We start from the raw sequence: 17,690 nt of genomic DNA, 5'->3' as shown, positions 1-17,690 counted from the left end.
CATTTAAAACTGTACTCTGACCAGTATCCCAACGTTTGGCCAAGTTAATTCATATTTCAGTTTTCATTTATCTCAAAACTGATTTTAGGAGAACATAATTTGCATGATCATTTCCTTGTTAATGTTCAAGTCTAGTCATATATATTTTGGTTCTTTCAGACCACTGCATGGTGAACTTCATCAAGGAGAACCTTCTAGGCTCAATCAAGGAGTTCCGGAATCGGTTTATCAACCCCATTCAGAATGGCCAGTGCGCAGACTCCACCCCCAGAGATGTCCGCATCATGAAGAATCGCGCCCATGTCCTTCATGCAATGTTGGCAGGATGTGTACAGGTGAGATGGCTCAATTACTAGGAGTGTATGGCACTTTCATTTGTAGTTTATCAGAACCACTGACAATTTTTGCAAGTATTTGTTTGTTATTCTTTGTCAGTCTCCAGTGGATACACTTAGTGTGTTTTTCTTTTCTCAGAGGAGAGACTACTCAGCCTTGACCAAGTTCCTGCCCCCTAAACATGAGTATGTTATGGCAGTGAGGGTGACCCCCCTCCAGTACAGACTGTATCGCTACTACCTGGACAACTTCACTGGTAAGAACTTTAGCCAGTTAACTCAGAAAGCTCTGTAATGAAATGTGTATGCTATTTAGAGACATTTTGGCTTTAAATGAGAGTATAGGGGGGAAAAAGCTATGCGTGTCTGTAGGAGCAGGATCCGTAGTTGAGGGAGCCAGGGGCAAGACTGGAACCAGCCTCTTCAAGGACTTCCAGATACTCAGCCGAATCTGGACGCATCCCTGGTGTTTGCAGCTCAACTATATCAGTAAAGAAAATAAGGTAAAGACCCATCAGATGCAGATTTGACCAAAGGTACTATTTTCTCATCACCAGACAGATCCTGATGCATCAGTCAAACTGTCACCAACTGAGATTCTCTTTGTTTTCAGGGCCATTTTGATGGAAAGCACCAGGGGAAAGCTGAGAGGTGTGTAAGCATGAATATTCAGGCTACCCCTTGTCACAGATCTCTAAAGTATGCTTGCACGGTATCCATATTGTCATACCTTCATACCTAACTTTGCGCATACCGGTATATTCCGTAATACCAGCACGGAACACAAGGGGTGCTATTTTCAAATCCGACTGGGCCTCTGTAATCCGAAGGTTAGCAATGCTAACAAGTAAATGTGAAGTCCCATAGAGAATGCTAACTAAATGCTAATGAGTCCATTGCTAACATTTTATACAGTCTCTGACCTGAACTACTTGTAGGACAGACATCCCTGCTCATAAAGATATACAAGTAACTCAAAAATACTACTTAGTTTGCTGCAAGCACAAAATAAATATTAGACAGCGATGCTCTTGATCCAGGAGGGGATTCTCTGCTGTTAGTATATATGCCATTTAGCAGACGCTTTTATCCAAAGCGACTTACAGTCATGTGTGCATACATTCTACGTATGGGTGGTCCCGGGGATCGAACCCACTACCCTGGCGTTACAAGCGCCATGCTCTACCGACTGAGCTACAGAAGGACCACAAGTGAAGCTTGATTTTGGAAAAAGCTAACCACTTAGCTATAGCTAGTTAGCTATTTAAATAACTAAATTAGCAAATCAAATGCATAATAGCAGAGCATTAGAACATTTGACAGTTAACTCATTTGTTTAAAGATATCTAGCTGGAAAACATTTAGTTATGAATTCCATACTGTAACTAGATCACATGCTTCACAACAGTAAGTGACTCAAGGCTATGGTCTCTTGCCTGGGAACTACTATGTGACTGGTAACTACTGGTAAGCTTGATAATGAAAAATGATGTGATAGGTGAAATGAACACGGTTTCTTTATCTCCTAATGTATTGCGTAAGTTGACTGCAGGTAAAACTTAAATCGTTTCGATGGTATCGACGGTATTGGAAAAAACATCCCGTGGCTATTTCCAAATAGCTCAGTATACGGTATATATGGTATACTGCTAAAGCCTACTCTTAAGCGGTCCACAAAGTTCATGCATGTCTATGTACGCTTGGGTGGAGTCTGATTTTTATTGAACTTTTTTTGTTTATTTCACTTATTTCTTTTAGCAATGCACACCTTTTGGTAACATAATACCTCGCCTGTCCATTTGTTTCTAGACTCCCAAAAAGCAAACTTCACAAGAAGGCGATAGCAGAGGTTTTCTTTTTGTCTGCCCGTTTGTGGTAAAGGAAAAGAAGAATCACATTGAAAACATCACCACTGCAAGCTAATTTGAATGAAAACCAACTGCATATTTAAATAATACCTACATGTAATGAAAGTTTAGTTTAACATTTTAATGAACCTTTATTTAACTAGATAAGTCAGTTAAGAACAAATTCTTCTGCCTTGTTCAGGGTCAGAACGACAGATTTTTACCTTGCCAGCTCGTGCATTCGATCTAGCAACCTTTCGGCCCAACGCTCTAACCACTAGGCTACCTGCTGTTTTACATTTACTTAGTTTTGTGCCTTCCAGTAGACTACATCTTGCTAGCTACACTACATGACCAATAGTATGTGGGCATCTGCTCATCAAATCGCATTCCAAAATCATGGGCATTAATATGACTTTGGTCCCCCTTTGCTGCTATAACAGCTTCCACTCTTCTGTGAAGGCTTTCCACAAGATGTTGGAACATTGCTGCGGGGACTTGATTCGATGGGGTTGAGGTCCGGGCTCTGTGCAGGCCAGTTCAGTTCTTCCACACCGATCTTGACAAACCAATTCTGTATGGACCTCACTTTGTGCACTGGGGGCATTGTCATGCTGAAATAGGAAAGGATCTTCCCCAAACTGTTGCCACAAAGTTGGAGGCACAGAATTGTCTATAATGTCATTGTGTGCTGTAGTGTTAGGATTTTCCTTCACTGGAACGAAGGGGCTAGAACCATGAAAAACAGCCCCCGACTATTATTCCTCCTCCACCAAATTTTACAGTTGGCATTACGCATTCTGTCAGGTAGCGTTCTCCTGGCATCTGTCAAACCCAGATTCATCCGTCGGACTGCCAGATGGTGAAGTGTGATTCTTCACTCCAGCTGACGCTTGGTATTGCATATGGTGATCTTAGGCTTGTGTGTGGCTGCTCGCCCATGGAAACCCATTTCATTAAGCTCCCAATGAACAGTTATTGTGCTGACATTCTTTCAGAGGCAGTTTAGAACTCTGCAGTGAGTGTTGCAACCGAGGACAGATGATTTTTATACGCAGTCCAGTTCTGTGCGCTTGTGTGGCCTATACTCTTGCGGTGAGCTGTTGTTGCTCCTAGACGTTTCCACTTCACAATAACAGCACTTAGCGCTGCCCCGGTCAAATTCGACGAACTGACTTGTTGGAAAGGTGGCATCCTGAGACGGTGCCACCCTATGACGGTGCCACGTTGAAAGTCCCTGAGCTCTTCAGTAAGGCTGTTCTACTGCCTATATTTGTCTATCGAGATTGTATGGCTGTGTGCTCGATTTTATACACCTGTCATCAACGGGTGTGGCTGTAATAGCCAAATACACTAATTTGAAGGTGTGTCTATATATATGATTTAAAAATATATAAATATATGATTCTCTCACATACACACGTATCTAGTTAAATACAGCAAGCAAGCTAGTCTTTTAGCTCCCCACATCTCCATCATGTGAAATAATCTGATTTATAAATAATATGCCCTGACATATACTTGCCAGTGTAATTTATACCAGTTTGATATGATGCTTGAATGTATTCGCTCCTTTATCAGATAAGCATAGAATGTGCCTATTTACTCCATGAGGAAAAAATAGCATGGCTACAACTGTTTTCACTCTTTCAAAATGGCCTACAATCACGTAGGTATTACTTCTAAACAAAATACATTTTGCAGGTGTTTCTAATAAGGCTACATCGTTTGAACTGTCGCTGAGATGATACACTGCTCAAAACAATAAAGGGAACACTAAAATAACACATATTAAATACTTTTTTCTTTACATAGTTGAATGTGCTGACAACAAAATCACACAAATGATCAATGAAAATCAAATGTATCAACCCATGGAGGTCTGGATTTGGAGTCACACAAAATGAAAGTGGAAAACCACACTACAGGCTGATCCAACTTTGATGTAATGTCCTTAAAACAAGTCAAAATGAGGCTCAGTAGTGTGTGTGGCCTCCACGTGCCTGTATGACCTCCCTACAACGCCTGGGCATGCTCCTGATGAGGTGGCGGATGGTCTCCTGAGGGATGTCCTCCCAGACCTGGACTAAAGCATCCGCCAACTCCTGGACAGTCTGTGGTGCAACGTGGCGTTGGTGGATGGAGCGAGACATGATGTCCCAGATGTGCTCAATTGGATTGAGGTCTGGGGAACGGCGGGCCAGTCCATAGCAACAATGCCTTCCTCTTGCAGGAACTGCTGACACACTCCAGCCACATGAGGTCTTGCATGGTCTTGCATTAGGAGGAACCCAGCGCCAACTGCACCAGCATATTGTCTCACAAGGGGTCTGAGGATCTCATCTCGGTACCTAATGGCAGTCAGGCTACCTCTGGCAAGCACATGGAGGGTTGTGCGGCCCTCCAAAGAAATGCCACCCCACACCATGACTGACCCACCGCCAAACCGGTCATGCTGGAGGATGTTGCAGGCAGCAGGACGTTCTCCACGGCGTCTCCAGACTGTCACGTCTGTCACATGTGCTCAGTGTGAACCTGCTTTCATCTGTGAAGAGCACAGGGCGCCAGTGGCGAATTTGCCAATCTTGGTGTTCTCTGGCAAATGCCAAACGTCCTGCACGGTGTTGGGCTGTAAGCACAACCCCCACCTGTGGACTTCGGGCCCTCATACCACCCTCATGGAGTCTGTTTCTGACCGTTTGAGCAGACACATGCACATTTGTGGCCTGCTGGAGGTCATTTTGCAGGGCTCTGGCAGTGCTCCTCCTTGCACAAAGGCAGAGGTAGCGGTCCTGCTGCTGGGTTGTTGGCCTCCTACGGCCTCCACGTCTCCTGATGTACTGGCCTGTCTTCTGGTAGCGCCTCTATGCTCTGGACACTACGCTGACAGACACAGCAAACCTTCCTGCCACAGCTCGTATTGATGTGCCATCCTGGGTGAGCTGCACTACCTGAGCCACTTGTGTGGGTTGTAGACTCCGGCTCGTGCTACCACTAGAGTGAAAGCACCGCCAGCATTCAAGTGACCAAAACATCAGCCAGGAAGCATAGGAACTGAGAAGTGGTCTGTGGCTCCTTTATTGGGGGTGTCTTGCTAATAGCCTATAATTTCCACCTGTTGTCTATTCCATTTGCACAACAGCATGTGCAATGTATTGTCAATCAGTGTTGCTTCCTAAGTGGACAGTTTGATTTCATAGAAGTGTGATTGACTTGGAGTTACATTGTGGTGTTTAAGTGTTCCCTTTATTTTTTTGAGCAGTGTATATTTGTTGCAAAATATACTGCTTATTTATTTTTGATGCATAGCCTATAGATCAGCTCAGGAACTAAGCAAGTTGTTTCAGCCTCATCTACACAACACTGCCACCATCTCAACGTAAGGAATAATACATTGCGTTTCAAAATGTGCGTTGCACAAATGTGCGTAGCAAGCAACATAGGTGCCAGGACTTCATACTGCAAGGAGCTGTTCATTTTGTGACAAAAAACAGCATTCACGTACAGCGTTGCTTAGCGTTTGCGTTAACTGCGTAACGTCTGCCGAGCTCTTTAATTACTACGACAGTGTGATGCTTGAAGTGGGTTGCTTGAAGTGGGTTATCTATCACCATCAAAAGGTAATCTCATGCAAATAATAGATTGTTGCCTTTCATCCTTTCCTTTGTCCCACTCAGTAAAGAGAAGGAGAACAAGGGAAAATTGCGTAATGCTGATGAAAAAAGCAATGATGTGGAAGTGATCATGGTGTGGAACAGTTCATCAAAGGGTGTCAATGTGGAAGGAGACCAGCGAGCAGGGCCACTGGTTCCAGTGGTAGATGGTAGGAGTCTCTTAAATTAAGGAAATTACTTTACCATCTATTTTACATTAGCTTCTTGTGTTACAATTGAACATTTTAAATGATTTACAATTAAGTCATTAATATAAGGTGAACATATTCATGTGAGGTCAGTGGTGATATTGTATGCTCTGTGTTCAGCGGTGAGAGCGTCCACCAGTTTCAGGCCTGACAGTCCGGCTGCAGACTGGTACAAGTCAATGCTGAGTGATTCTGACGCCACCATCCTGGGACACTCAGGGAAGATGGTGCTGCTGTTTGAGATTCTCAGAATGGCAGAGGAACTGGACGACAAACTGTAAGTGTGCTTGAGAAATGCATTCAGGCACCGGGGGGGGGGTGTGTGTATTTACAAAAATAACTATCGAGTTAGCCAGAGGTTTATAGAGCAGATTTGTTGAATCAACCTTCATCCATTTTTGTTTGTATATTCACAGGTTGGTGTTTAGTCAATCCTTGATCTCATTAGACATGATTGAAGATTTCTTGGACCTCGCTAACAAAGCCAAAGACAACGGCCAATCATCCCTATACAAAGGTACGGTTTCCATTGGCTGTTCACATATTCAAACATATGTTATAGTTTTACAAAACAATTGTTTTCTTCAGAGAGTCTATAATTGTGTCATTTGTTTCCTTTTCCAAACTGTAGGTGATGGCAGCTGGATCAGAAACATTGACTATTACCGTATTGATGGGTCCACTAGTGCCACATCCAGGAAGAAATGGGCTGAAGAGTTCAATGATGCCACCAATGAGCGGTACGTCTCTGACTGCTGTACTATTCTACATCTCAAATTTCACTGTGCCAAACCTCAACACATTATGTAGCAAAACACTAGTATTGTATTATTATTCATGACAAAGCATCAGTAATTGTAGACAGTATGATTTCTTTAGATGGTCTGTTTAAGATTCTACTCACACTCACTCCTTTGATTTCATTTCTTACCAATTTACGTTCAGAGGTCGTCTGTTTCTCATCTCAACAAGAGCTGGGTCCCTTGGGATAAACCTGGTAGCAGCTAACAGGGTCATAATTTTTGACGCTTCGTGGAACCCCTCCTATGACATCCAGAGCATCTTCAGGGTGTACCGTTTTGGCCAGCTGAAGGCTGTGTTTGTCTACCGCTTCTTGGCACAGGTAATGACATCTCATATGCACCCCATCTTCTGTAATATGATTGTGGGACAAATTTGGTGTTTTTTACATACACAGTCACATCCAAAATTGTTGATAAGATTAGCAATAAATAAATGTAAACGAATACAAATACGAGTTATATTGTATGCAAAAAAAATAAAAAATGTCTGAGATTCTGTTAATAAAAAATCAAATAAAAGGTAAATTATTGGCACCCCTAATGATTCTTATAAATATAATCAAACAATGTGATCTGCATTAACATTCTACTATTTAAAGTTAAAGGCCAGGCACCACGCCCTAATAGGGGATTTTTTCTCTCAATCATATCAGTCAGCTTTTACCAGTTGAATGTAGATACGCATAATACTTTAAAAGGTAATATGCAAATTAGGTGATATTTCATTAAATATGCACATTTTGCATATCCCACAAAAAAAAATGGTTCACTGGATTAAGTCAGCATAACTATTTAGGTAAATTGGTCCTGAAACTTTCATACACGTGAAGGGGAACCAATTGTATTGATTCAAGTTATTTTTCAGGACACTGGTGACACTCCAGTACGTAAAATGCATTTTTGGCTAATTTTTCAAAACAAAATGTTACTTGACAACATATCAACAATAACCTCTGGGAAAGTCTCGAATATATCTAAGGATAACCACAATCTGGTGAATGTTGATTCTTCTGACACTGAGGAAAATTAGTTGGCATGTGGGAAGAGTCTGACTTTCGGTAAATGGCAGTTAAAGACAAGTACACTGAATTTAGACGACCAAACATCCATTTTGACCCAATCACCATCTCTTCAAAGTAAGTTACTACATATAGTCCAGTTTGTTACATTCTCTAAAATAAAATATACATTTTCATGAAGATTTTGACATTATGTTCACTTTCTGAATATTTTATATATATATATATATATATATAAAATATTCAGAAAGTGAACATAATGTCAAAATCTTCATTTTTCATATATATATATACCAACAAATCTAAAAATTGATAGGTACTGTAGATGCAAAAATGTCATATCAGTCTGTGGTGCCTTGTGTCAAAGAACTGTATTGTGGCCTTTCATGGCTTCCTGTTTCACTGGGTATAAAAATGTGGAAACATGCATGTTAGGTTCTGAACAAACAGAGTAAAAACTAAAACAGGCGACTAGATAAAGCTCAAACCAAGTTTATTCACCCACTGGTTCATGCAGCTGCAAAGACGAAGCATGATTACACAAGCACATTTATTTATAACCTCCACCTTGGCGGGGGTCAACTTCTACACCTCTAGACAGCCAATACATATCTGTTAGGCAGGAACTTAATTGGTTCCTCTCACTTGTGTAGTCATGGACCTGCCTGATGCTAGAACCTTTTGGGGGTTGATGTGTACAGTGCATTCGGAAAGTATTCAGACCCCTTGACTTTTTCCAAATTGTTACGTTAGTCTCAAATTTAATGAAATTTCACATAAGTATTCAGACCCTTTACTCAGTACTTTGTTGAAGCACCTTTGGCAGCGATTACATCCTCGAGTCTTATTGGGTATGACGCTACAAGCTTGGCACACCAGTATTTGGGGAGTTTCTCCCACTCAACTGCAATCCTCTCAAGCTCTGTCAGGTTAGATGGGGAGCGTCGCTGCGCAAGCTATTTTCAGGTCTCCACAGAGAATTTTGATCAGGTTCATGACCCGGCTCTGGCTGGGTCACTAAGGACATTCAGAGTTGCGGAGAGATCACTTTGAAGGTTAAAACCACTGGTACAGTGTTAAACTTTCCTGGTAGAGGACCCAAGTGTATCTTGTCCCCCACGCACAGTGAGGAAGATGGTTCCGGAGGCACAGAAAAGTCCAAGGGCCACAGTTGGCGAGCTGAGAACTTGGTTGCATCTTGGGCTCACCATGTCTCCAAATCTACAATTACATGCCACCTCCATGTCAATAGGCAATTTGGAAGTGTTGTCATAAAAAAGCCCTTTATTGAGGGCAACCAACAAATGTGAACGCTCAGTTAGCTGAATGGCCTTGTTGTATTGGAACCAGGTGCTATGGTCAGATGAGATAATATTACAGCTCATACATACTGTAAAATATGGTGGTGGGTCTTATGGGGCTGTTTTATTTCCACTGGTCCTGAGGCACTTGTTGTGGCGCCCGTATGCTTCCCAGACGGAACAGTTAGTGCATATATTATGACATTTTGTGACTTTGTTTTGGACTTCGGCAAGTGTTCTTTCGGCTGTTCGAGCACACCATTGTTTTTCTCTAGGTAGCTGAAGTCTACACCCCCTCGTCGGCGATTGATCAACAGTAGGTATTCCTTAATGAAGTGCCTTTTGTCATTTTTCCACTTGAGAAATATTGCACCAAACATCCTAATCAGATGCAAAATTGTGCGGCTAAAATCTCTTATGCTTAAACATCAAAATTAATGACAGATTTCTTGAGAGATGAATTCTGATTAATTTGTGGAAGTGTATACCTGCTACGGCATCTCAAGATGGACAAACCGTACTATTGCCTGCTGCTTTTTTTCTTGTTTTTCATGCAAAGGTTTTTTAAGGGAATATGTGACCACGCTCGTTTGGTTCGGCTAGCTGAGGTTGGCTAGCTCAGGTTGGCTAGGCGCCAGCCAAATTGATGCATGCTGATGCCTTTAAGGTCCATGGCATCATGACATGAACTCTACCAAGTATCAGGACATTTTAGCCAAAAACCTTGTTGCCTCTGCCAGGAGGTTGACACTGGGCCGGAAGTGGATCATCCAGCAAGACGATGACCCTAAGCACACACACAAATCTACAAAGTAATGGTTAATTGACCACAAAATCCACATTTTGCATTGGCCATCTCAAACCTGTGGTTCGAGTTGAAGAGGACAGACCGAAGGTTATCAATAATCTGGAAGGATTCTGTATGGAATGGTGTAAGATCCCTCCCAATGTGTTATTCAATCTCATAAAACTTTATAGAAAAAGGTTAAGTGCTGTTATCCTCACAATGGGAGGGTGCATAAAGTATTGAAAATAGGGGTGGCAATCATTTTGACACTTTGGCAGGTAAAGAAATGGTTTTCTCAGCTCTATATATATATATATATATGGTGACCATTTTGGATGTGACTGTAATTCTGTAATCACTGATATTAAATTGCTGATTCTTTCCAGGGCACCATGGAAGAGAAGATCTATGACCGGCAGGTGGCCAAGCAATCTCTATCGTTCCGGGTGGTGGACCAGCAGCAGATACAGAGACACTTCACTCTGTTTGAACTGACAGAGCTTTACATGTTTGAGCCAGACCTGCTGGATGACCCCAACTCTGAGAAGAAGAGCAAGCGGATCACACCCCTGCTGCCCAAGGTGACCAAAGCTACAAATTAAACACACAAGACTATTAAATTCTCAATTGACCCTTTGCTAATCCCCACCTACCTTAGTGTATGATCACCACTTTATTTTAAAAATGTAAATTGTCAGAATAATAGTAGAGAATGATTTATTTCAGCTTTTATTTCTTTCATCACATTCCCAGTGGGTCAGAAGTTTACATACACTCAATTAGTATTTGGTAGCATTGCCTTTAAATTGTTTAACTTGAGGTCAAACGTTTCGGGTAGCCGTCCACAAGCTTCCCACAATAAGTTGAGTGAATTTTGGCCCATTCCTCCTGACAGAGCTGGTGTAACTGAGTCAGGTTTGAAGGCCTCCTTGCTCGCATATGCTTTTTCAGTTCTGCCCACAAATTTTCTATAGGATTGAGGTCAGGGCTTTGTGATGGCCACTCCAATACCTTGACTTTGTTGTCCTTAAGCCATTTGTGATCAAGCTTTAACTTCCTGACTGATGTGTTGATGTTGCTTCAATATATCCACATAATTTTCCTGCCTCATGATGCCTCATGATTTTTTATGGTGGTTTTGGAGCAGTGGCTTCTTCCTTGCTGAGCGGCCTTTCAGGTTATGTCGATATAGGACTCGTTTTACTGTGGATATAAGATACCTTTGTACCTGTTTCCTCCAGCATCTTCACAAGGTCCTTTGCTGTTGTTCTGGGATTGGTTTGCACTTTTTGCACCAAAATACGTTCATCTCTAGGAGACAGAAGGCGTCTCCTTCCTGAGCGGTGTGACGGCTGCGTGGCCCCATGGTGTTTATACTTGGGTACTATTGTTTGTACAGATGAACGTGGTACCTTTCTTTTGATTTTCCCATGATGTCAAGCAGAGGCACTGAGTTTGAAGGTAGGCCTTGAAATACATCCACAGGTACACCTCCAATTGACTCAAATTATGTCAATTATCTTATCAGAAGCTTCTAAAGCCATGACATCATTTTCTGGAATGTTCCAAGCTGTTTAAAGGCACAGTCAACTTAGTGTATGTAAACTTCTGACCCACTGGAATTGTGATACAGTGAAATAATCTGCCTGTAGATGTCCTAACCGACTTGCCAAACTATAGTTTGTTAACCAGAAATGTGTGGAGTGGTTGAAAAACAAGTTTTATTGACTCCAACCTAAGTATGTAAACTTCAACTGTATATACACTTTTGGAGCTAACTAGTGCTCTCAAATCGTATCCTGATGTCAATAGCAATGTTGTGAATACCACTCATAATACACCTTGTTAGCAAGCTAAGTTAAGTGGCGAGCTAGTGTTAGAAACATTTGGTAGTCAATGAGACTGAGAGCTAGCTAACCTGCTGAGCTATCAAACAATGTAACACAAGTATAATTTCGGATTTGAAAAATACTCCAAAAGGCTCTGCATCTCAGAAATCACAGTAGCAAGTACTCCTGGTAAATTGTTAAATTATTTAACCATAAAAAGTAAATAAATAAATAACTGTTTTTGCCATAGCCCTCATTGGCTTTCATACGATTTAAATGTAAGCTTGTCTGAGGTGTTGGACACGATGACAGTTTCTGTCCATTGGAACGCTGTGATTGGTTGACCAAAATTCTAGGGCTTGGCGAAGGGTGAATTAGTATTTTTACTTCAACAGTTTAGTAGGGATTGACATTGTGTGTCTGTTTCCCAGGACATCGTCCTGGCAGAGCTGCTGCAGATCTGTAAGGAGCAGATTGTCCGATACCATGAACACGAGTCCCTGCTGGACCACAAAGAGGAGGAGGAGCTCAGTGAGGCCGACCGCAAAGCTGCCTGGGCTGAGTACGAGGCAGAGGTAAAGAGGAACTCTACACATTCTCTGACAAAACAGCTAAATATGTTTTCATAGACCGTGGTGAGCAGCCTCTAATCTCACTCTGTCCTGCTCTCGCCTATGAACACTGAGAAATTATGGTTTTGAATCAATTCAACATCCTTACTTGAATTCTAGTCTATCAAGAAGTAAAGTATTAATGATATATGCACGGTGTGTAAAAACAGGTGTATGTTTATCTCTCCTCTACGAAGGGTGCATTCTTCTTGAATAAGTCAGCACTCAGCAGCACCAACGTTCCCAGCCCCTCCACCTCTCGTATGGCCAACAGTCTGTCATCCCTGTACAAGAAGACCAATGAGCAGCTGATGGTATTAGCCATGTCTCCCCACCAGACCTGTGTGGAAATGAGTTGCTTTTCTCTAAAGTTTATGTTTGAGATTCTCTCAATAGATAGATGCCTCTCACATCAACATTTGAATGCGTCTCTCTCCTGAATGACAGAACATGATTAATGCCAGCCGTGACAAGGTCAGCGAGGCCATCAAGTCCCTGCATTCCTTAAAAAACCTCTCCATGGATGACTATGTGTTGCGCTTGGTTAGTCCCTCGTATTATATTACGTTAATATGATAATTGTCTCCCTGAAGTAATGTGTGGAAAAAATGTAATGTGCATTACGATGACATGTGACTTGTTTTTACAGTGGCACGATAACCCAAGTCTAGATGAGAAGCAGGTGAAAGTCCTGGCCCAGACCTGGAAAACCAGCAATGACAAGGAGCGGGAGCGAAGACTAGCCTTATATCATGACCTTCTCTCAAAACAACAATCAGTAAGCTTCAAATGTCAACAACAACATTGTTCTAATTTTCTTTCTGCTTTGATATTCCTTTGTAACTACTTAACCCTGCATCTTTCCCTTACTCTCCTCGACAGCTTACAATGTGCATCCAGACCATTTTGACCAGTAGAAAAACTGAAGTGACACAGACTGCCACGGTCACCAATCAGACACCAGCCTTGACAGACTCCGTTAAGAAACCCATGCAGTGAGGCAGGAGAGACATCTCTAGCCTCAGTCCCATTCCACTAGAGGACACTCTAGTCTAACCGCAGTAACTATAGAGATACTTAATCCCCCCCAAAGGGGTGATAGATGAAACATTTCCATTAAGGATTTCCTTTATTTTACATTGAAAATGAATGTATGTGGCGGCAGGTAGCCTAGTGGTTAAAGCATTGGGCCAATAACTGAAAGGTTGCTGGTTCGAATCCCCGTCATTAATGGCTGATCCCTAGCTGTGAAGCCACTTTCCGAGGGTGTCTTGTGAGGAGTAGGAGATGCAAAAAATTCACTATGTACATGTGTGAAATAGGACAAATGTAAGCACCCAACCTATTATTATTAAACTCTTACCCTACAAAGTCCAGAGCCTGCTGGTTTTCTGTTCTACCTAATAATTAATTGAATGCACCTGGTGTGCCAGGTTCTAAATCAGTCCCTGATTAGAGGAAACAATAAAACAAGCAGTGGAACTGGCTTTGAGGTCCAGAGTTGAGTTTGAGGATTCTATAGTAAAAGATATTATGTTAAAGGGGCAGTGCAGTGAAACATTTGATTTTCCAGTTATGTGTTTCCACACTGGGGTTGGAATAACACTCTGAAATTGTGAAAATTATGATAAACTAAAAGGGCATTAAGAGCTTTTTGAAAGAAAATGCCTGGAATTTCAGTCTTCAGGTGGGATTGAGTTTTTGGTCCATATCATGACATCTGATCTGATTATTCTGCCAACAACCAATCATCTTTGCATATGTATCCTCCTACTTTAGAAGGGTAAGTGGGGTAGGCTCCAGAGTGTCGACGATCCTATCTGTCAATAAGGGCTGTGTATGTAAATCTATTTATATTTGTATCAACACACCCACATGATCAGACTGAACATTTCAATGGCAAAATGAGGCTCAGGGAAATAAATTATACAAAATATATTTTGGAGTTATTTTCATGATAAACACAGTGATGATTTATTCAATTTAAAGACTGCATGGGGGGCTTTAAATAAATATTCTGCCTTGGAAAAGGTTTTCCTATGTGATTAATGGTGTAATTGTCTTTCTCTGATCCTATAATAAAAATCTGTTCATTCGTTTTGTTAAATGTGTGGTGTTTGTTCTGGTGATTTTTTTTTGCCTTGGTTATTACTTTATTTTATGGTTACAGTCAGAAATTAAGGTTTAATCAAACGGAAGAAAAACGCAAATACATGTGCCAGTGCCACAATGGAGCAATTTGGCAGTTTACAATAACTAAAACTGAATTGCAATGCATCTTACATAAGAACATTAAAAGATAAACTCAATAAAAAGTACTGCATCTAGTGTCTGTTTTAAAATCCTAAATAAGGATGGTTTTGATTTTTAACATTCAGTACATCTGATCTCCAGTAGTTCCTCGTTCTGTGTTTTCCTTACTCCTGGTTGTTATCCCTTGTAGGTGGCAGCCAGCTGGAGATTTTTTGAACCCTGCAGCTTGAGAGAACATTTCAGACAAAGCTCCTCATCTGTAGGGTTTGGCAGGCCACTGAGTATGTTGAATAGTCAGAACCTAGGATGAACTTGAGGGCCCTCTGGACTCAAGGTCTGGCAGCACACACACACACTTACATGCACCAACTTATTAATGGACTGATGAATTGTTTTCTTCTTGCTTTGTTTGCTCTTTCTACATGTTTATCTCTAAGCTACCCAGGAAAGGGCTAAAAATAGCCCATATTAATATGTTGCCTTAGAAATAAGGTTAATAAAATCAATAACTTGCTAACATCAGATTACATTCATATATTAGCCATTTCTGAGACTCACTTATATAATTCCTTTGATACAGCAGTAGCAATAGGAAGATATATAACATATTTTTTGGCCAGGGAGGCCTGATTCACGCAGTCTCCTTTGAACTGTTGATGTGTCTTACTTAAACTCTGTAAAGCATTTACTTGGGCTTCTGAGGTGCAGTTACCTCTAATGAACTTATCCTCTGCAGCAGAGGTAACTGGGTCTTCCTTTCCTTTGACGGTCCTCATGAGAGCCAGGTTCATCATAGCGCTTGATGGTTTTTAAGGTTTTTCTGGATTGACTGACCTTCATGTCGTAAGGTAATGATGTACTGTTTCGCTTTGCTTATTTGAGCTGTTTTTGCCATAATATGGAATTGGTCTTTTAGCAAATAAGGCTATCTTCTGTATACCACCCCTACCTTGTCACAACACAAACGCATTAAGAAGGATGAAGCAAAGGATGACTCATTTTAAGAATTTAAAATCTAAAATATATTTTGATTTGTTTAACACTCTTTTGGTTACTGCATGATTCCATGTGTTATTTAATAGTTTTGAAGTCTTCACTATTATTCGACAATGTAGAAAATAGTATAAAGATAAACCCTTGAATGAATAGGTGTGTCCAAACTTTTGACTTTTACTGTAGACGAGTCAGACGAGTCCCAAGACCCTTGTGGGGGTTGTAGCAAAAACGGAGAACACCATCGTGTTCATGAGCGTCTCATGAGCGTCTCATCTTTCCATAGAGAGGTCATAATAGTTTTATTTAGTCTTATGGTATGATAAACACCACTCTAGCTCTCTCACCTTTCACTGCAGATGCAGAAGTGCGACATCGGCGGATGTGGTGGTTTGAGACGTGTCCAATGCAAAAACATCTCTAGCTTAAACTGACAGATATTTATGGGGCTATTTTATTATGCTAATTCTATTTTTACAGGGGGCGGCATCGACTCTGGAAATTCCAAATGGTTTGCATAGTCAACTTACACACAGCACTGACACACACACTTAACCCACCAGACATGCCCCCAGGGGTCTTTTCAGAGTCCCCGGGTCCAGAACAAATTCCAAGAAACGTAGAGTATTTTACAAAGCCATGAGTGCATGGAACTCCCATCTCATACACCGCGAGTGAACAGCAAACCTGGTTTCAAAAAACAAATAAACAACACCTCACGGCACCACGCCTCTCCCCCATGGGACCTACTTGTTGTATGTACTGACATGTATGTATAACTGATAGATGCACACTACATGTTTTTAAATGTATGTAAAGTATTTTGTCTGTAGTGTATTTTTCATTATATATCGGACCCCAGTCAGAATAGCTTTTGCCATTGGCGTCGTTTAATGGGGATCCAAATAAATCAAATCACTGGGTAAAAACTGGTTGAATCAACCCACTGTGCATACACTGGTTAAATCAATGTTTTCACATCCTTTCAGCAAAATTACGTTGAAGCAACGTGGAATAGACATGGAATTGACGTATGTGCCCAGTTGGAACGTCATTTGAACCCAAACAATCAATGTGATGACGTTAAATCAACCTGGGAAACTAATTGGATTTGCAAAAAGTCATCAACTTAAATGACCTTTGTTGTTGTTGAATTCACGTTGTTACCCTACCACTGGTTGGCTATTGAATGTTCAAGATGTTTCAAGACATACCTTCAAACTCAGTGCCTCTTTGCTTGACATCATTGGAAAATCAAAAGAAATCAGTCAAGACCTCAGAAAAAAACTGTAGACCTCCACAAGTCTGGTTCATCCTTGGGAGCAATTTCCAAACGCCTGAAGGTACCACGTTCATCTGTACAAACAATAGTACGCAAGTATAAACACTATGGGACCACGCAGCTGTCACACCACTCAGGAAGGAGATGTTTTTTTATTTTTTTATTTCACCTTTATTTAACCAGGTAGGCTAGTTGAGAACAAGTTCTCATTTACAACTGCGACCTGGCCAAGATAAAGCATAGCAGTGTGAACAGACACACATGGAGTAAACAATTAACAAGTCAATAACACAGTAGAAAAAAAGAGTCTATATACATTGTGTGCAAAAGGCATGAGGAGATAGGTGAATAATTACAATTTTGCAGATTAACACTGGTGTGATAAATTATCAGATGGTCATGTATAGATAGAGATATTGGTGTGCAAAAGAGCAGAAAAGTAAATCAATATAAACAGTATGGGGATGAGGTGGGTAAATTGGGTGGGCTATTTACCAATAGACTATGTACAGCTGCAGCGATCGGTTAGCTGCTCAGATAGCAGATGTTTGAAGTTGGTGAGGGAGATAAAAGTCTCCAACTTAAGCGATTTTTGCAATTCGTTCCAGTCACAGGCAGCAGAGAACTGGAACGAAAGGCGGCCAAATGAGGTGTTGGCTTTAGGGATGAACAGTGAGATACACCTTCTGGAGCGTGTGCTACGGGTGGGTGTTGCCATCGTGACCAGTGAACAGAGATAAGGCGGAGCTTTACCTAGCATGGACTTGT

At 41.3% G+C, this 17,690-nt stretch overlaps 1 protein-coding gene across 1 annotated transcript in view; it reads left to right on the top strand.

Annotated features, from left to right (window-relative positions):
• LOC118390239 (transcriptional regulator ATRX) overlaps window positions 1-14,501 on the top strand; it is a 43,427-nt gene extending 28,926 nt beyond the window's left edge. Inside the window, exons 21-35 of the mRNA XM_035780596.2 lie at window positions 160-335; window positions 475-592; window positions 708-838; window positions 949-986; window positions 5,860-6,005; window positions 6,165-6,321; window positions 6,461-6,561; window positions 6,676-6,784; window positions 6,990-7,167; window positions 10,341-10,535; window positions 12,215-12,358; window positions 12,592-12,708; window positions 12,842-12,937; window positions 13,044-13,172; window positions 13,277-14,501. Coding sequence (XP_035636489.1) covers window positions 160-335; window positions 475-592; window positions 708-838; window positions 949-986; window positions 5,860-6,005; window positions 6,165-6,321; window positions 6,461-6,561; window positions 6,676-6,784; window positions 6,990-7,167; window positions 10,341-10,535; window positions 12,215-12,358; window positions 12,592-12,708; window positions 12,842-12,937; window positions 13,044-13,172; window positions 13,277-13,393 — 1,952 coding nt within the window. The 3' untranslated portion in view covers window positions 13,394-14,501. The remainder of the gene's footprint in view (window positions 1-159; window positions 336-474; window positions 593-707; window positions 839-948; window positions 987-5,859; window positions 6,006-6,164; window positions 6,322-6,460; window positions 6,562-6,675; window positions 6,785-6,989; window positions 7,168-10,340; window positions 10,536-12,214; window positions 12,359-12,591; window positions 12,709-12,841; window positions 12,938-13,043; window positions 13,173-13,276) is intronic.
• The last annotated feature ends 3,189 nt before the right edge of the window (window positions 14,502-17,690 follow it).

Source organism: Oncorhynchus keta, chromosome 11, assembly GCF_023373465.1.
Source record: "Oncorhynchus keta strain PuntledgeMale-10-30-2019 chromosome 11, Oket_V2, whole genome shotgun sequence".
Lineage (NCBI taxonomy): Eukaryota > Metazoa > Chordata > Actinopteri > Salmoniformes > Salmonidae > Oncorhynchus > Oncorhynchus keta.
The sequence above is the reverse complement of the archived record's forward strand: the minus strand, read 5'-3'. Positions and strand labels throughout refer to the sequence as shown.